General features: G+C 48.5%; 1 protein-coding gene across 1 annotated transcript; it reads left to right on the top strand.

Annotated features, from left to right (window-relative positions):
- Window positions 1-3,934: 3,934 nt before the first annotated feature.
- On the top strand, window positions 3,935-15,044 carry LOC119100814 (eukaryotic initiation factor 4A-III). Its single transcript, XM_037223968.1, has 4 exons — window positions 3,935-4,239; window positions 12,516-12,718; window positions 14,859-14,991; window positions 15,037-15,044. Exons 1-4 carry the CDS (start codon window positions 4,092-4,094, stop codon window positions 15,042-15,044), a joined length of 492 nt encoding a protein of 163 aa, XP_037079863.1. The 5' UTR covers window positions 3,935-4,091.
- The last annotated feature ends 751 nt before the right edge of the window (window positions 15,045-15,795 follow it).

Genomic DNA, 15,795 nt, shown 5'->3' with positions numbered 1-15,795 from the left:
GCCTGGTGCGCCGGCAGCGCCGAGCACACCGCCAACCACTGTCTTCTGTAATATTGGTCACAGTTTCTGGCGGTTGCACGCAACTGATTAGATGCAGTTTCTTTGAGCTGCTTGGTGCTCAAGAAAGGCACAGGCCCAGGCTGTCATGCTTGAATTTATCGACAGCTTTAGTGTCGAAAGTCCGACATGGGCGACTCGGCTACCAATATCGAGCGTTCGATTGGGTGCTATCTCCAACCAATGTGGATAACCTGCAACCAACGCTCCCAGCTGACAAAGGCTGCCTGGTCATTCCATTGCCTACGATTTAGCTGCACCAGTTTTTGATAAGCTAATTAATGAATTTGCATCCAGTGGCATTCATAAGCTAGGGAAGTATTCAGATACCTCATCGCATTGCGTCTTTAACCTTCGTCCCAAATTCGCCGCTTTTCATGAAGATGGGGAGCGGTCGATGCCTTTGCCAAACTACGACAGAGACAATCCTGCCGAAAATCCAGCGGGTTGAACCCAACCATATCTCACAATTGGTAGCCAGTTTGATGGCTTTGTGTTCATATTTGATCCGACTAGGACAGATCAAATGCCAATTTTCCTGGAAACGATGCTGTTCAGCTTTATATACGCATGTTTACGTAGTAATCCTGCTTAACTGCATACAACTTACAAAAACGTGCTTTTTGTGTAATTCTCAGTACCACTGACGGATATACATGGGTGTATGGATTACCCACAGTTGGGTGTGTTTTGAACATATTTTTATTACGCATGGCTTTGTTGACGTAACAGTGCTGGCCGCCCCGCGCCAAGGGCGAATCCGTTGGTTGCCGCCCGCCGTCCGCGCCGACCTTGGATTACCATGCAGCATTCCGACAAGAACTTTGCTTTTCAGAAATCAGATTCATAAAAAGCTTTTGATGTCAAAACACACACAATAAATAGTCATGGAATGTTGAAACATTCGGCGTGCTTGCACGTTCCAGAGAGATATCCCCAGAAACTTCTGGAAGGGGAAGGCGAAGGGTGCATCACCCTCCGATTAGCAGAGTGAGGGTTAATGATTATAACTGCGAATCCATGTTAAGGTCGGCGGTCCTATGTACAACATGGACGTGTCGAAAGCATGTGTGGCTACGTCCAATGCAGCATGATTTAAAAGAAGAAAAAGTGATGATAAGCTATTGTTTGACATGTTTGCCACTTCAAAGCTGTATGTCGCTCTAAATGAGTATCAGTGGATTATTTTAGATTTAGAGCCAGCCGTTCAACATTACTTTTGCAACCAGAAATATCTTTTTAGCAAAGGCTCATCTGCGGATGTCTCTGGGACCATCACATTTAAAAATGATCTGCGAGGTGAGGGAGTGAAAACAGACATCATCAGTTGCCGCCGCCAGCTGTCAGATGGCTGCCTTCATCTCATTTGTTGTATGCTTTTAATTCGTTGTATTCACATGCCATCCAGACTCGTTAAAACTAAACAATGCTGCACTGTCACACAGATTATCTTTTGTAGATTTTTGCATGATGAACTTTTTGCATGATGAGCTTTTTACAACGCCTATGTTGTTCTCCTGTACTTAGGCATACAAACTTTATCGCAAGAAAAATTGCTGCGCAATCATTTCTATGCGTACTTTTCACCTCAGCAGAGATATTGACGCAGCCGCCAGCTGACACCTGAGGAGTATTGTCTCTGCTTGCGGAAAAAGTACGTGTGGAAAAGATCGCGTAACAACTATTTGCAAGTTACAAGTTTGCAAGCGTAAAGTCCATCAAGATAAGCTGCGCACGGTATCAGTTTCATACTGTGAAAAGATCCTTACGTAAAAACCTTGCTTGGGAAGACAGAAGTCTGAAAAATGTTCAGTACGGAACTGCTTGCACCGTAAACGTTCGTGTGGATAAGTTCGTTTACAGTTGTTCCCATGAATGAAGCTTGTCTAAAAAGACTACCTACGCCTCTTAAGTCTTTTGGCACTTCACCATGTCACCGTGTTTAGGGAAGGACGGGTATCGACTATGGCGTATCGATTGATCAAGGTTTCATGGTGATCGGTGACATACCTTTGGAAAAGGGGTTTGTTTGTCTTCAGTCAATTTTGGTGGTTTGGTCGTTTTAGTCACCTTTAATCTGAGGTTTCATAAGATTTCATGGCGATCAGTGCCATAGACTCGGAGTACGGAGTTGTCTTGAGCCAATTTTGGTAGTTTTCAGCATTTTTGATGACCTTAGGTCTCACTTTAAGTCACCAAGTTCTCGCGATAATAAGTTATCGACCATGGCATATCGATTGGTGACGATTTCGTGCCGATCGGTGCCGTAGGCTGGGAACGTGGATCGTCTGCCAACTTATTTTTCCATTTTTTGTATTTATGTTGATCTTTGACCTAACCCAAGGTCACCATATTTGAGAAGGACAGGCTATCGATCACGCGGCATCGAATGGCTAAGGTCTCATGTCAATCGGTGCTATACTCTCGGAGCATGGACTGTCGACAGATTTGGTTGGCCGTTTAGTCCCTCCCGCGCGCATCCACTTTCTCCCAGCAGCCGACCGGCTGACCGAGACTCGGCGCCGCGCCTCCCGGACGCCACGGCCGGCCGGCGCCTCCGGCTCTCGTGCGAGGCTTCACCGCCACGCCACATACCCCGATGTTTTTACGCCGTCGCCGGGCGTAGAGCTCATAAAAACGCGCGTCATGGAAAGCAGGGCAGAGCGCCACGTTGAAATGAACACTGCTTTGACGCAGCTGGCTACTCGGACGAAGTAAGTGCGGTCCGGCCGAACCTAGGTCCGGTCGGGGTGTGCCCAAGATGGCTTGTGTTACTGTTCTTGTACTGTTCTCTGTTGTATGAACTGATCCTGCCTCTCTCGTCCTTTGTCTGTACCGGTTCTACAATATACCCTTGAAAACCATGGCCTCGTCTGTGTCTGTTTCGGATCGAACTGACCGGAATGATATCCCATGGGCGTACGAGGTGGTCACACACGGGTAAGATAGTCGAGCGAAGACCGTACTAAAGTTATCATATCGGGAATGATAGCAGAAAACTGGATGTTTTGCGGGGCGCTGCTGTTCATGAGGAAATTTTGGACAAATACATGGTGCATAACCCTTGACCTGGAATATTACGGATGATATGAAGCAGCTTGTTTAGAATCACGGGCGTCCGTCAACCACATGAAATTTGAAAGAGCACATCTATAAAGCATAAATGGGGCCAATCTTGGGTAGTTAAAAATGTCCTATCTGGACTTGTTATATGGATCCCACCTGGGCTGGTTATATGGGCTCCAGCTAGACATATCCATGTGGGCCCCAGCTGAACATGCCCATGTAGGTCCCAACTGGGTAGCCCAGGTTGGCCTCATGTGGGTCGTAATTAGGCCACGTGGTTGCCAGATGGATGCCCATGTGGGACCCAGTTAGCTTCCCATGACATGCCTACATGGTACCAAAATGGGCCTTAACTAGGCAGCCCAAGTAGGCCCCATGTGGTCCCAGTTTGACCTCATATGGACCCAAGGTGGGCTGTCCATGCGGGACCCAGGTGGTAGTCCATGACAAACCCACATGAGATCAAAGTGGGCAGCCCTGATGGGCCCCATATGACTGCCCATCTCGGACCCGCATGGGTACCAGTGGGACATGCTGGCCGGGACGGGACTTGACTTGAACAAAATAGCCTTGATCGATAACGTCGGTATCTTACAACAACTTAATAGCGTCTCACTCCCAGACTTACATGTGATAGCCAAGGTGGTTAAAACCAGCAGGTGAGCTATGATTCATCGGAGAACTGCGCGGGATCACGCGCAGCGCCTGCTGAAGGGAAGGCTCCAGTGACGTCATGCTAACGTTGAGCAGATGGGGCAGCAAAATCGCCAGATGATCGTACCCCATTGCACGACCTTGGATTGACGGACCGCGAGCGTACCGCGGGGTTAGGTGATGGCAGGGGTTGTGCTAGCGGTTTCGCGTACGTGAGTTTGTTGTGTACGTCTGCAAGTCTTCATTTTGTGCTTGAATAGATGCAACGGATCATTTTTGAAAGTTTCAAAAGCTTGTACGGTATCTAAGAGACCATGGCTGCGGAGCGAGTAGGGCGAAGGAATCAAGACCTGGAAGACCTATCCAACGTCGAATTCGAAACCAGTGAAGATGTGGAAGTTGTACCTACGTTTGATAATATGAACCTCCGTGAGGATCTTCTCCGTGGGATCTACGCATATGGTACGTATTCTGGCTTTTTTTTACTTGGGTACCTGTATTGCCGACGGTGGGGAGAGCTACGCTGGCTGCAGGGTTCCTGTACTGCCGTGATGGAGAAATGCTGTCAGGTATCAGCCGACGTAGTGACGTCACTGAAAATGGGTTTCCATCGATCGGGGTTCTTTTGGGCCAACTGAAGGCTACAAGGCATTTGCTAGCGATATGATGTCACTGGTATTCGACTGGATGTGTGACGTCACTGGTTGTGAGGCTTTAGGGATCTTTTGGGTGTAATGAATGCCGTAAAGCATCACCTGACGATATGTCGTCGCTGGCATTCAATGAAACATCAGGCGCAACAGGCCTTATTCCATCTTTACCTTTCGTACCTGTCTGCTGCAAGCATTTGCGTGTCGAATAAAAGCTTGACCGAATCACCTGAATGCGTGACGTCACTAATCATCACTTGATACGAGTGCACTTAGGCCCCACGGCCGCGGTGTATCATGTTCCGTGAAACATCACCAGGTATCGTGACGTCACTGATATTCGACTAAATGTTGGTCGCAACAGGTCATGCTTCATTTTTACCTTCGTACCTGTCTACCGCAAGCACTGGCGTGATGAATAAAAGCTACCAAATCACGTGAGTGTGTGACGTCACTGGTCATGCATTTTTATGGATCTTTGGGGGCCAACTGAGAGCCGTAAAGCATGACCTAATGATGTGACGTCACTGGCATTCGACTGTGTATGATGTCACTTGTGATCAGATTTTACGGCCTCTTTTGGGCCGACGAAAGGTCATACGACATTAACTGAAGATGTGACGTCACTGGTATCCGAATAAAATTCAGGCGGGACAGGCCATGCTTCATCTTTACCTTTGGTACCTGTCCATTGCAAGCATTTGAATGCTGAAGGAAGGCTCTGCCGAACTACCTGAGTGTGTAACGTCACTAACCATTAATTTATATAGACTGCTTTGAACCTACCGTAAGCCACACCACATCAGCTGACCATATGACGTCACCGGTTTTCGTCTAGATGTCATGCGCAACAGGCCATGCTCTATCTTTGCCTTTCGTACCTGTTCACTGCAAGCATTCGCGCGCTATATCGAGGTGGTGCCGAACCATCTGAGTGCGTGACGTCGCTGGTCATGAGTTCATACAGGCTCACTTGGGCACCCCAATGCAACAAAGCATCATATCCTGTGAAGCATCGCGGGATGATATGACGTCACTGGTATTCGACTCAACATCAAGCGCAACAGGCCATGTTCCATCTTTACCTTTCGTACCTGCCTACTGCAAGCATTCGCGTGTTATATGACGTCAATGGTCAAGAGCTCTTACGGGCTCTTTCAACCCCCTATATGGTATAATGCTTCAGCTGACGATATGATGTCACTGGTGTTCGACTTAACATCAGGCACAACATGTCATGTTCCATCTTTGCCTTTCGCACCTGTTAAAGTATCGGCGAGCCTAATGATGGCTCTGTCGAATCACCTGAGCGCGTCGTCATGAGTTTTTACAGGCTATTGTTGGCCGAGTGAAAGCCATAAGGCATCATCTAATGATGTGTCGTCACTGGTAATCCACTAAGTGTGTGACGCCATTGGTCATGAGTTTTCCCGGGCCTTTTTCGGCCGACTTAAGGCCATTAGGCACCAGGCAACGATATGGCGTCATTGGTATTCATTAAGCATCAGGTACAATATGTCAAGTTCATCTTTACCTTCAGCACCTATCTACTGCAAGTATTCGCGCGCCACATAAAGGCTCTGCCCAATCACCTGAGCGTGTGGTGTGACTGGTTATGAGTTTACGCGGGTTTACTCGGGCTGACTGAAGGACATCAAGCATCATCTGGCGATGTGACGTCACTGGTATTCAACTTAACACCAGGCGCGACAGGCCATGTTCGTCTTTATCTTTCGTACCTGTCTATTGTAAGCATTGACATGCGTAAGGAAGGCTCTGTGAAATCTCCTGAGTGTGTAATGTCACTGGTCATGAGTTCTTTATGGGCCGCTTTTTTGTACCTATAGGGTACAAGACATCAGTTGACGATATGACGTCACTGGTGTTTGACTTAATCTCAGGCGCAAACAGGCCATGTTCCATCTTGCCTTTCGCACCTCTATACTGCAAGTATTCGCGCGCTACATAAAGGCTCTGCCGAATCACCTGAGCATGTGGTGTAACTGGTCATGAGTTTACGCGGGCTTACTCGGACTGACGGAAGGACATCAAGCATCATCTGACCATATGACGTCACTGATATTCGGTCTGTGGCCCAGACTTATGACCGCTAGGCGGCGCCCTTTATTATTTAGCCATCAGGGCATTCCGGACCGTAGCTGCTCAGGGGCGCATCCTGTGATGTCGGGCGGAATAGCTTTGCATATACGTCGGTTTGTGGGCTGGGATCACCTTTGTTTTGTGTTTACGTTTGTTCAAAATTTTAGTCGTTGAAACAGCCCGTTGCGTTTGAAGCTGCTACTTAATGGTGCGCACAATAAAATTAGTGTGCTTAACTATGGTGCATCTCCCGCCTCTGCTGCGGAATTTCGTAGCCATAGGTGGCCAAGTGACCTCCTACCAACTGATGATCAGTGACGTCACGTACTCAGGTGATTCGGCGGAGCCTTCATACAGCACGCGAATATTTGCAGCAGCCAGGTACGAAAGGCAAATATGGAACATGACCTGTTGCGCCTGATGTTTAGTCGAGCACCAGTAACGTCATGCCGTCAGCCGATGCATTACAACCTATAATGGGTTCAAAAGAGCCCATAAAAAACTCGTGACCAGTGACGTCACAAACTCAGGAGATTCGACGGAGCCTTTATTCAGCACGTCAATACCTTTAATAGACAGGTACGAAAGGTAAAGAAAGTACGTGGCATGTTGGACCTGATGTTAAGTCGAATAACAGTGACGACATATCATCCTGTGATGCTTCACGGGAGGTGTTGCTTTGTGGCCTTGGGCGGCCCAAGTGAATCCGTATAAACTCATGACCAGCGACGTCACCCACTCAGATGATTCGTCTGGAGTTTAGTCGATTACCAGTGATGTCATATCGTCAGCTGATGCTTGATGTCCTTCAGTCAGCCCGAGTAAAACCTGCACAAACTCATGACCAGTTACACCACACGCTCAGGCGAATCGACAGAGCCTTTTTGTAGCGCACGAATACCTGCAGTAGGCAGATGCGAAAGGTAAAGATGAAACATGGCTTATTGCAATTGATGTTAATTCGAATACAAGTGACGCCATAACGTTATCTGATGCCTAATGGCCTGAACTCGGCCAAAAAAGGCCCGTTAAAAGCTCATGACCAGTGACGTCACACACTCAGTGGACTACCAGTGAAGTCATTTCGTTAGCTGATGCCTTATGGCTTTCGCTCAGCCAAAAATAGTCGTAAAAATTCATGACCAGTGACGTCGCACACTCAAGTGACTCGGCAGAGCCATCATTTAACGCACCAATACTTTACAGGTACGAAAGGCAAAGATGGAACATGACCTGTTTACGCCTCATGTTAAGTCAAACACCATTGGCATCACGTCGTCAACTGATGCATTTTTCCCTATAGAGGGTTCCAAGGAGCCAGAAAAAACTCATGACCAGTAACGTTACACACCCAGGAGACTCGACAGAGCCTTCATTCAGCACGTCAGTACTTGTAATAGACGGGTACGAAAGGTAAAGATAGAACATGGCCTGTCGCGCCTGATGTTAAGTCGGACATCAGTGACGTCATATCGTCAGCTGATACATTATACCGTTTGGGGTTACAAAAGGTCCCGTAAAAAGCTCTTGACAGTGACGTTACTTACTCAGGAGACTCGACAGAGCCTTCATTCAGCACGCCAATACTTCCAAGAGACAGGTACGAAAGGTAGAGATGGAACATGGCCTGTCGCGCCTGGAGTATAGTCGAATACCAGTGACGTCATATCGTCAGCTGATGCTTGATGTCCTTCGGTCAGCCAGAGTAAACCCGCGTAAACTCATGACTAGTTACACCACACGCTCAGGTAATTCGGCAGAGCCCCTATGTGTCGCGCGAATACTTGCAGTAGATAGGTGCGAAAGGTACAGACGAAACATGGCTTAGATAGAGCATGGCCTGTTGCGCATGATGTCTAGTCGAGACCTAGTGTCATCATATCGTCAGCTGATGCTTTGTGGCCTATAGTAGGTTCAGAAGAGTATTACAAATTAATGGTCAGTGACGTACACACTCAGGTAATTTGGCAGAGCCTTCCACGGCAATGCTTGCAAGGACAGGTACCAAAGATAAAGGTGGAACATGGCCTGTCGCGCCCGAAGTTCATTCGAATACCAGTGACGTCACATCGTCAGTCAGTGCCGTATGACCTTTCGCCGGCCCAAAAGAGGCCGTAAAATCTCATGACCAGCGACACGCACGTTCGAATGCCAGTGACGTCACATCGCTAGCTGATGCTTTATGGCCTTCAGTTGGCCGCAAAAAATCCGCCAATACTTGCAGCAGACATGTACGAAAGGTATAAATGGAGCATGACCTGTTGGCTGATGTTCAGCCAATACCAGTGACGTCATATCGCCAGCTGATGCCTTACGGCATTTCGTCGGTCCTAGAGGACACATGGAAACCCACGACCATTGACGTCTTACAATCGGTCGTTATAGCAGTGACGTCGTTAGCTGACACCTTGTGGTCTTCAGTTGGCCGAAAAGCACCGGTGAAACTCGTGACCAGTGACGTCACACACTCAGGTGGTTCGGCAGCTTTCATCCAGCACGCCAATGCTTGCAGTAGTCAGATACAAAGGTAAAAATAAAGCACGGCCTGTTGCGCTCAGTATTTATTCGAATACCAGTGGCGTCACGCTATCCGGTGATACTTCGTAGACCATGACACACCGTGGTCGTGGGGCCTAAGTGCACCCGTATGAAGTGATGATTAGGGACGTCACACATTGAGGTGATTCGGTCAAACCTTTATGCGGCACGCAAATGCTTGCAGCAGTCAGGTACGAAAAGTAAAGATGGAACGAGGCCGGTCGCGCCTGATGTTTAATCGAATAACAGTGACGACACATGGCCAGCTGATGCATTACGGCATTCGGTGGACCCAAAAGAGCCTTACAAACTCACGACCCGTGACGTCACATACCCAGCCGAATACCAGTGACATGTCACATTCAAAAGCCTTATGGCCTTCAGTCGGCCCGAAGGGACCCCCATCCCGATCGATGCAAAACCATTTTCAGTGACGTCACAATGTCAGCCGATGCCTCACAGCTTTCCCCCGGACGACAATACTCGAAACCCTGCAGCTAGCGTAGCTCTTCCCTCCGTCGGCCATACAGGTACCAAAGTAAAAAATTACCCGTATTCTTAGTTGTGATTGATGCTAACTGGCCCACATGTGATATGACAAAAGCACATGTGGGTTGAAACCAGTTCAGGTATTTGTGTCACACCCTATCCCGAGCATAGGTCATGGATCTGTTCACTGTGGTGCTCAATGTAAGGTGCCTTATTTTCCCTGACCCTTCCATAATAATTCTGGCAAAAGAATATGTGCTGATGCCATACATCCACACAGGGTGCTTTGGCGGCAGTATGCACATTGCCTTTAACACCACAATAACAACAATTTTTTTTGTAGAGCATCTTTGTTGTGCAGAAATTATGATATCAGATGATGTTGCCAACCTAATAAGGCCAGCAATTTCCTCATATTTGTATGAATTTAACCCAAGCTTATTTATCATTTCCTTTACCTAGGGATTGAGCATAATGAGGCCATGTATCTGAAACAGCTGACATGGCCAGCTTTATGTTTCATTGCTTTATTGTACTGTGAACATCACTGTTGGTGTGAGAACCAGTACAGTATCACAAGGTGAATCCCTATTACTATATACCCTCCATATGTTTGATCTAAAAGTCCAGTAACTGTGGCTGTCAGTGATATAAGAAATGCATAAGAGTCTGAGGAGATAGGCACAACTTGTAGGACAGAATGTGAGTGGCCCATGTCATTTCATGTTCAGAGAGAGGTTTTAGTCATGATCTTGCCAGCCCAGTGTTCCTTGATCGCGGACCCCCCTAACCAGTGCTCTTCCCCATTGCCAAATGTTGTTTACAAGTTGCAACCTATGATGTCACAGGTATGCATGTCTTAACAGCTCTTGTGCCTTAGAGTGCAGTTGCCTGTATGGTGCAGTATGCCTGTATGTTGTGTGTATGGTGCAGTTGCCTGTAAAGCCCTTGAAAATTCATAAGTAGCAACCCCATGTAGGAACATTACCAATGAATAATTGGGCCGTCATGTAGTAGGTAGTGAAGTGACCATGAGCACTGTCTCAAAATATTCAGTGTTAAGGTTCCTCATGGTGCATATCAATGTTTGCTCATTAATGCTTGACTTGTATCTCCCAGTACATCAACAAAATAACATGGTTATTTTAAAGCACACACTGACATTGATAATGAAAGACAAAAATGTATGATCTTATTTCAGAAGTAAGATTATCATGATCAGACAAATGTAAAAGCCACTGATTGAAAGTTACCAAAAGACAAAGCTTTTAAATTAGAAGTAGGTGTATGGATGTAGGTAGGTTTAGGTTAACTGGGCCAGGCAGGGTTAGGATAGGGAAGGCTAGGTTCAGTCCAGTTGGCACAGGCTGGTTTGGCCTAGTCTGGTGGGTGCCCCAGGCCACCTTGTAATTTATGCCAGCACTGGGATCTTGATGTCTCAGAATCTTTCAGAGGCGTGCCAGGCCCATGTTGGGGTCTGCACTGGTGGCATACTGGTCCATGTGGACGCCTCGCCGGGGTCATGTCGGGGGTCATGTCGGCGCCGTGCCGCTGTCGTGGCTGGTGCCCAGTGTCTGGTGTCTGGTCGTGCCTTCTACCGGTGTTGTGATGGCTCAGCACATTGTGAGGCCAATAGCCGAAGTCACTGCTGCGGTCTCTGCGTGTGCCAGCCATCCTGGCCGTGGCGTTTCGGGGAGGGGGGGGGACATTGCAATTTGTGTCATGCCAGGGCGGTGCCATTGCGTTATGTAACTGTATGCTGGCTGTGTATAGGTCATGAAGACAGTATGTATGTGCTACACCCATGTCATGGGGCAGTTTGAAACTGTCCATTACATGCATTGATGTCCATGTGGACAGGGCTGATATTGTGACAAGTCATGGCATATCGAAGCAGTATGGCGTGTTGAGCAACACCATGTCTGCCTGACATGTTTCAAATCTGACCAGTGTAAACATGGCTTGATTTCACTGACATGGTCACTTGGAATGGGGACTGCCAATATATGTAAAGTGCAGCTCACAATGCTACACAGACAGACTCTGCTGCGAGCCACCATGCTGCCCTACTTGGGAATATTCTTGTCTTGCTTTGTCTTATCCTGAGAAAATTTTAATTTTACCGATGTGGGTGCATGGCCACATCATAACAACATTTCCTCGAGGACCCTGCTGACAGTCAAGTTAAGTATACTCATTGTTGTGCTCGATATGCCTTTATACATGCGTGATTTCCAGATGGTGCTTTTAAGGGCAGCCAGAAGTAAGAACTGTGCTTCATTATTGTTAGGGCTGCACCGTCGTTAAGTTGAGCAGCAGGCTATTGAGGTTGCATATGCTCGAGCTCCCTTGAATGATGCGGTATACCGTGCGTTATATCGTAATTTTGTCGAACAAAACGGAGAAAGTCATATGCGATTAGCCTGTTAACACTGTTGCTAGTCGTGATCCATGTAGGACGTCAGACCAGTTCACCAGAACGGAATTCTTTCCGTTCGGAAACTTTCTTTCTTTCCGTTCGGCCACTCGGAATCCTTTCCGGTGTTTGAGCATGACTTTTCAACAAAACAATAAGATCCAAGGCGCGGAATACTGAGTTGTACCACTTCCGCTCACCTGCATGCCCTGTGGCGTGATAAGTAGGTATGCATGCGCATTTAGTATGTAGTATATCGCCATTGCGTATTGCCTTTCTGCGTCGGGAATCGGTAGCGTAGTAGGCAGCTGCGCGTTCAAAAAACCTGAGGTAGGAATGTCGATTCCCCGCGGTGCCCGCCCTGCCTGCCGGAGTGAGAGGAGAGGCGGTCGACACCGTGACATAGCCTCAGCAGCTGAGTGCGTCGTAAAACCCCAACGGCGACGACGGAGCGGGGAGCGGGCGTGCCGCGTCTCCGCTGTGCAGGCGCCAGCTCCGTGCCTGCGCCGCCTCGGCACGCCTTACGGGCGCGGGTCTCCCCCCAGGCTTCGAACGGCCCTCGGCGATCCAGCAGCGCGCCATCCGCCCCATCCAGAAGGGCCGCGACGTGATCGCGCAGGCGCAGTCGGGCACCGGCAAGACGGCCACCTTCTCCATCTCGGTGCTGCAGAGCCTGGACACCACGCTGCGGGAGACGCAGGTGCTCATCATGTCGCCCACCCGTGAGCTGGCCGTCCAGATCCAGAAGGTGAGCGGCCACCGCGCCGACGCAGGCGCTTCTGAGACCGGGCCGCGCAGCACCGGGCTCGTTTTTCGGCCAGCTGAAAATTTGCAAGTTAAGACACGCTTTAGTAAAGTAAAGCTTATTATGGCAGAAAATGGAATGATGAGCTGTTTTGCATGACGTATGCATTTGACGGTTTTTCGTTAGGTGTATGCCGTTGTTAACATGCCTCTGAATTTATATTTACATGTAATATATCGCCCTGTGTTTTTTACAGCATTTGATAGACGGTCAAGAACCCAATAACAGGGCATTAGTACAGCATGATCGCAACATGAGGCGGATTTACATGACTGATACATACTTGGCTACGTTAATACATAGCCTTGATTTATCACTCTACATTCAAAGTCCAGCTGTTAGGAAAAATGTAATCCATTTCCTTTTTAAGGTTTATTTTAATGGCTTTGCTTATTTGGTTTTGGGCTCAGAGCACTTGTTAGGCCTTTTTTGTTTCATGTACAACAAACCCATGATTAAAACAGTGTCCGTTTATTTTGGTCAGCCCGCCCAAGACAGGCTAATCCAATGCTTGGAGTAATTCAGCCTCTGGCCTTCCCGTCAGGTGGGAGTATGGAGAATTTGGCAGGTCAAATTATGCTGCAGTATTGCCACTTTATGCTGGCTTAACTCTGGTGGGCCAATCGCCTTCTTACCTTTGCATGGCGTGATAAATAGTGCGTCTGCTATGCAAGTCATGTCCAGTGCAACTGCTCAGTGACCACGGCAGCATTTTTGTCCTCGACGATGCAGCTGGTTTGGTGTGTGATGAGGTCTTTATAATATGTTTTAAATAAATTCGAGAGATAATAAGGGCATGTAATAAGTACCTTTAAGTACGTCAGCATACGTCATTTGGTGAATTGTGGCATTTTGCGTGCAAATGCAATTGAAGCTCATTGCAAACTGGTGCTGCTTTGCTGATTTTGTTGCATGTGTTTATGCGGTCTGACATCAGGTTATACTTTTAACAAATATTTGTGTAGTGAAGGGTTGGTTGGTTTCATGAGCAGGCGGCGACATTGGTGGTTCGGCTAAGCTTAAGTTTTAATATGCACAGGTTGGTGTCATTTTATGTTTGTTTTCCTGTCACACATGGGCACCGTACATTTATTCAGCGGTAAAAGGCGCCTTTCATTATCACTTATCAGGACGTGTGGTTTCAAATGAGCGAAGGACGTTGTGAAGCCAGATACCATTTGATGCTGCTTTCGTGAATTACCTTGATTTATTACCAACTGCACTTAGCTTGCATAATGTATCATGGCATTGCAACAGGTGGGTTGTCCGGCAACCAGATATGTCTTTTAAAGTCTGATGTTTTTCTTGCTCAATTTGTGTAAACATGAATACGGTGGATTTAACTTTTGTGGCCGTTTGTGACAACTTACCATTTCTGGCAGACTTTTCCTGTTGTTATCGTACGATTGTCCATGTAGACGGTGTCTACGTGTTTACTAGACACTAGACTTTACTGGACACCGTGCAAACACCAGCCACAATTACCATTTAATTTGGGCTATTCTCGCCCTGCTGTTTCAATTTATTCCATGGGCAATGTTTTGCAGAACTGCCACTTCCCTCCAGTTATTACTACCAGTCGTTCCTGCCAGTCAGTTTGAACTAGTGGCAGTCACCTGGCAGAGACTGTTTCAGATCGGTACTGCCAACCCTGCTGCGGAGGCGTGGTGTCGATTTTTCCAGCAACACGTTTTACTTTTTGTTGTGAGGTGGTGGTGCCTTCTCGCTCGCCGTTTGCCTCTTGTCCACGGAGAGACAGTGCCATGAAGCTGGACAGCGTGTTTGGAGTTGAACTCGACTGGGAACGTCGGCGTCCACCTCTTATCGCCGAAGCTTGGCGGCTGCCTGAACCGGTGTGCTGAACGAAATCGACCGGGGCCTTTCTATTCAATTAACTGCTCATCGCTCCCTTGGCTCTCCGCCAGCAGCGTCGCGCGACTCCGCCCCTCGTGAGCGGCCAGCACTCTCCCGTGACCCACTTCCGCCTGCTGCAGGATCACCTGCAGCCAGAGTGTGCTGACCCTCGTGGGCGCCCAGCGGCCTCCGTGACCCGCCGGCTGATCAGTGTCCGCGCCCGCTGCAGGTGATCCTGGCGCTGGGCGACTACATGAACGTGCAGTGCCACGCCTGCATCGGTGGCACCAGCCTGGGCGAGGACATCCGCAAGCTCGACTACGGCCAGCACATCGTCTCGGGCACGCCCGGCCGCGTGTTCGGTGAGCGAGGAGCGGGTCTGACGTCCCTTCAGCCCGCTGTTTCAGAGGGATAGGCGGGTGTTGGTGCTGCCTGGGACCGGTCTGGGTCGGGCGGGGTGTCGCTGTTGTTCGTTGACACGCGCAGAGGTCGGCTTGCGCGTATGCTGTGTTAGAAAACGTGCTGTAAGGTAAGTTTGATTAGGTTTTATTATTGCAGTAGTGCAAACGGCTGTGTTTTGCTAGGCTCATTGTCCTTTTGAACGCGACCTACGCTAGCGACAGGCAGGTGAACACCGCAGCAGTCAGTCCCCTTCAAATGCATGTTGTAGCTCTCATCTATCAGCCGAAGCCGAAACGCACGAAGCCGAAGCGGGATTCATTTCCATGTCTGGTGTGTTGCATTGAGCCCAGTAAGGCACAAAATCGGCTTAACTTTGACATGTTTCGCTTCACCTGATGTGTTTTGGCTTGACTGAGGACAGGTTTTGGTGCCGTCGCACGGGTCAGAAAAACAGCAATTGCATCGTCATCCAGTCTGTGTTGTTCGGTCAATAGAGTGGGTACGAAGTGCACGCTCTGCCAGGAGTTGTGCTGACGACGGCGTTGGTGGCGTAAAGGTGCACCGAGCAAGCGCAGTTCAGCGGGTACGTGGAATGAACCGAAAAGCATCCGGACGAACCACGTCATTTTCCCTGATGACTCATCATTTATCATGGCTCACACAACGTGTGCGCCTTAAGCTGCCTGCTGGGATCAATGCTGCTGTGATGTTGGCCACCATGACCTAACCTGACCTGTTCTGACCTGCTCTGTCCTGTCCTGACC

Source organism: Pollicipes pollicipes, unplaced genomic scaffold, assembly GCF_011947565.3.
Source record: "Pollicipes pollicipes isolate AB1234 unplaced genomic scaffold, Ppol_2.1 Scaffold_2555;HRSCAF=2994_pilon_pilon_pilon, whole genome shotgun sequence".
NCBI classification, from domain to species: domain Eukaryota; kingdom Metazoa; phylum Arthropoda; class Thecostraca; order Pollicipedomorpha; family Pollicipedidae; genus Pollicipes; species Pollicipes pollicipes.
The sequence above is the reverse complement of the archived record's forward strand: the minus strand, read 5'-3'. Positions and strand labels throughout refer to the sequence as shown.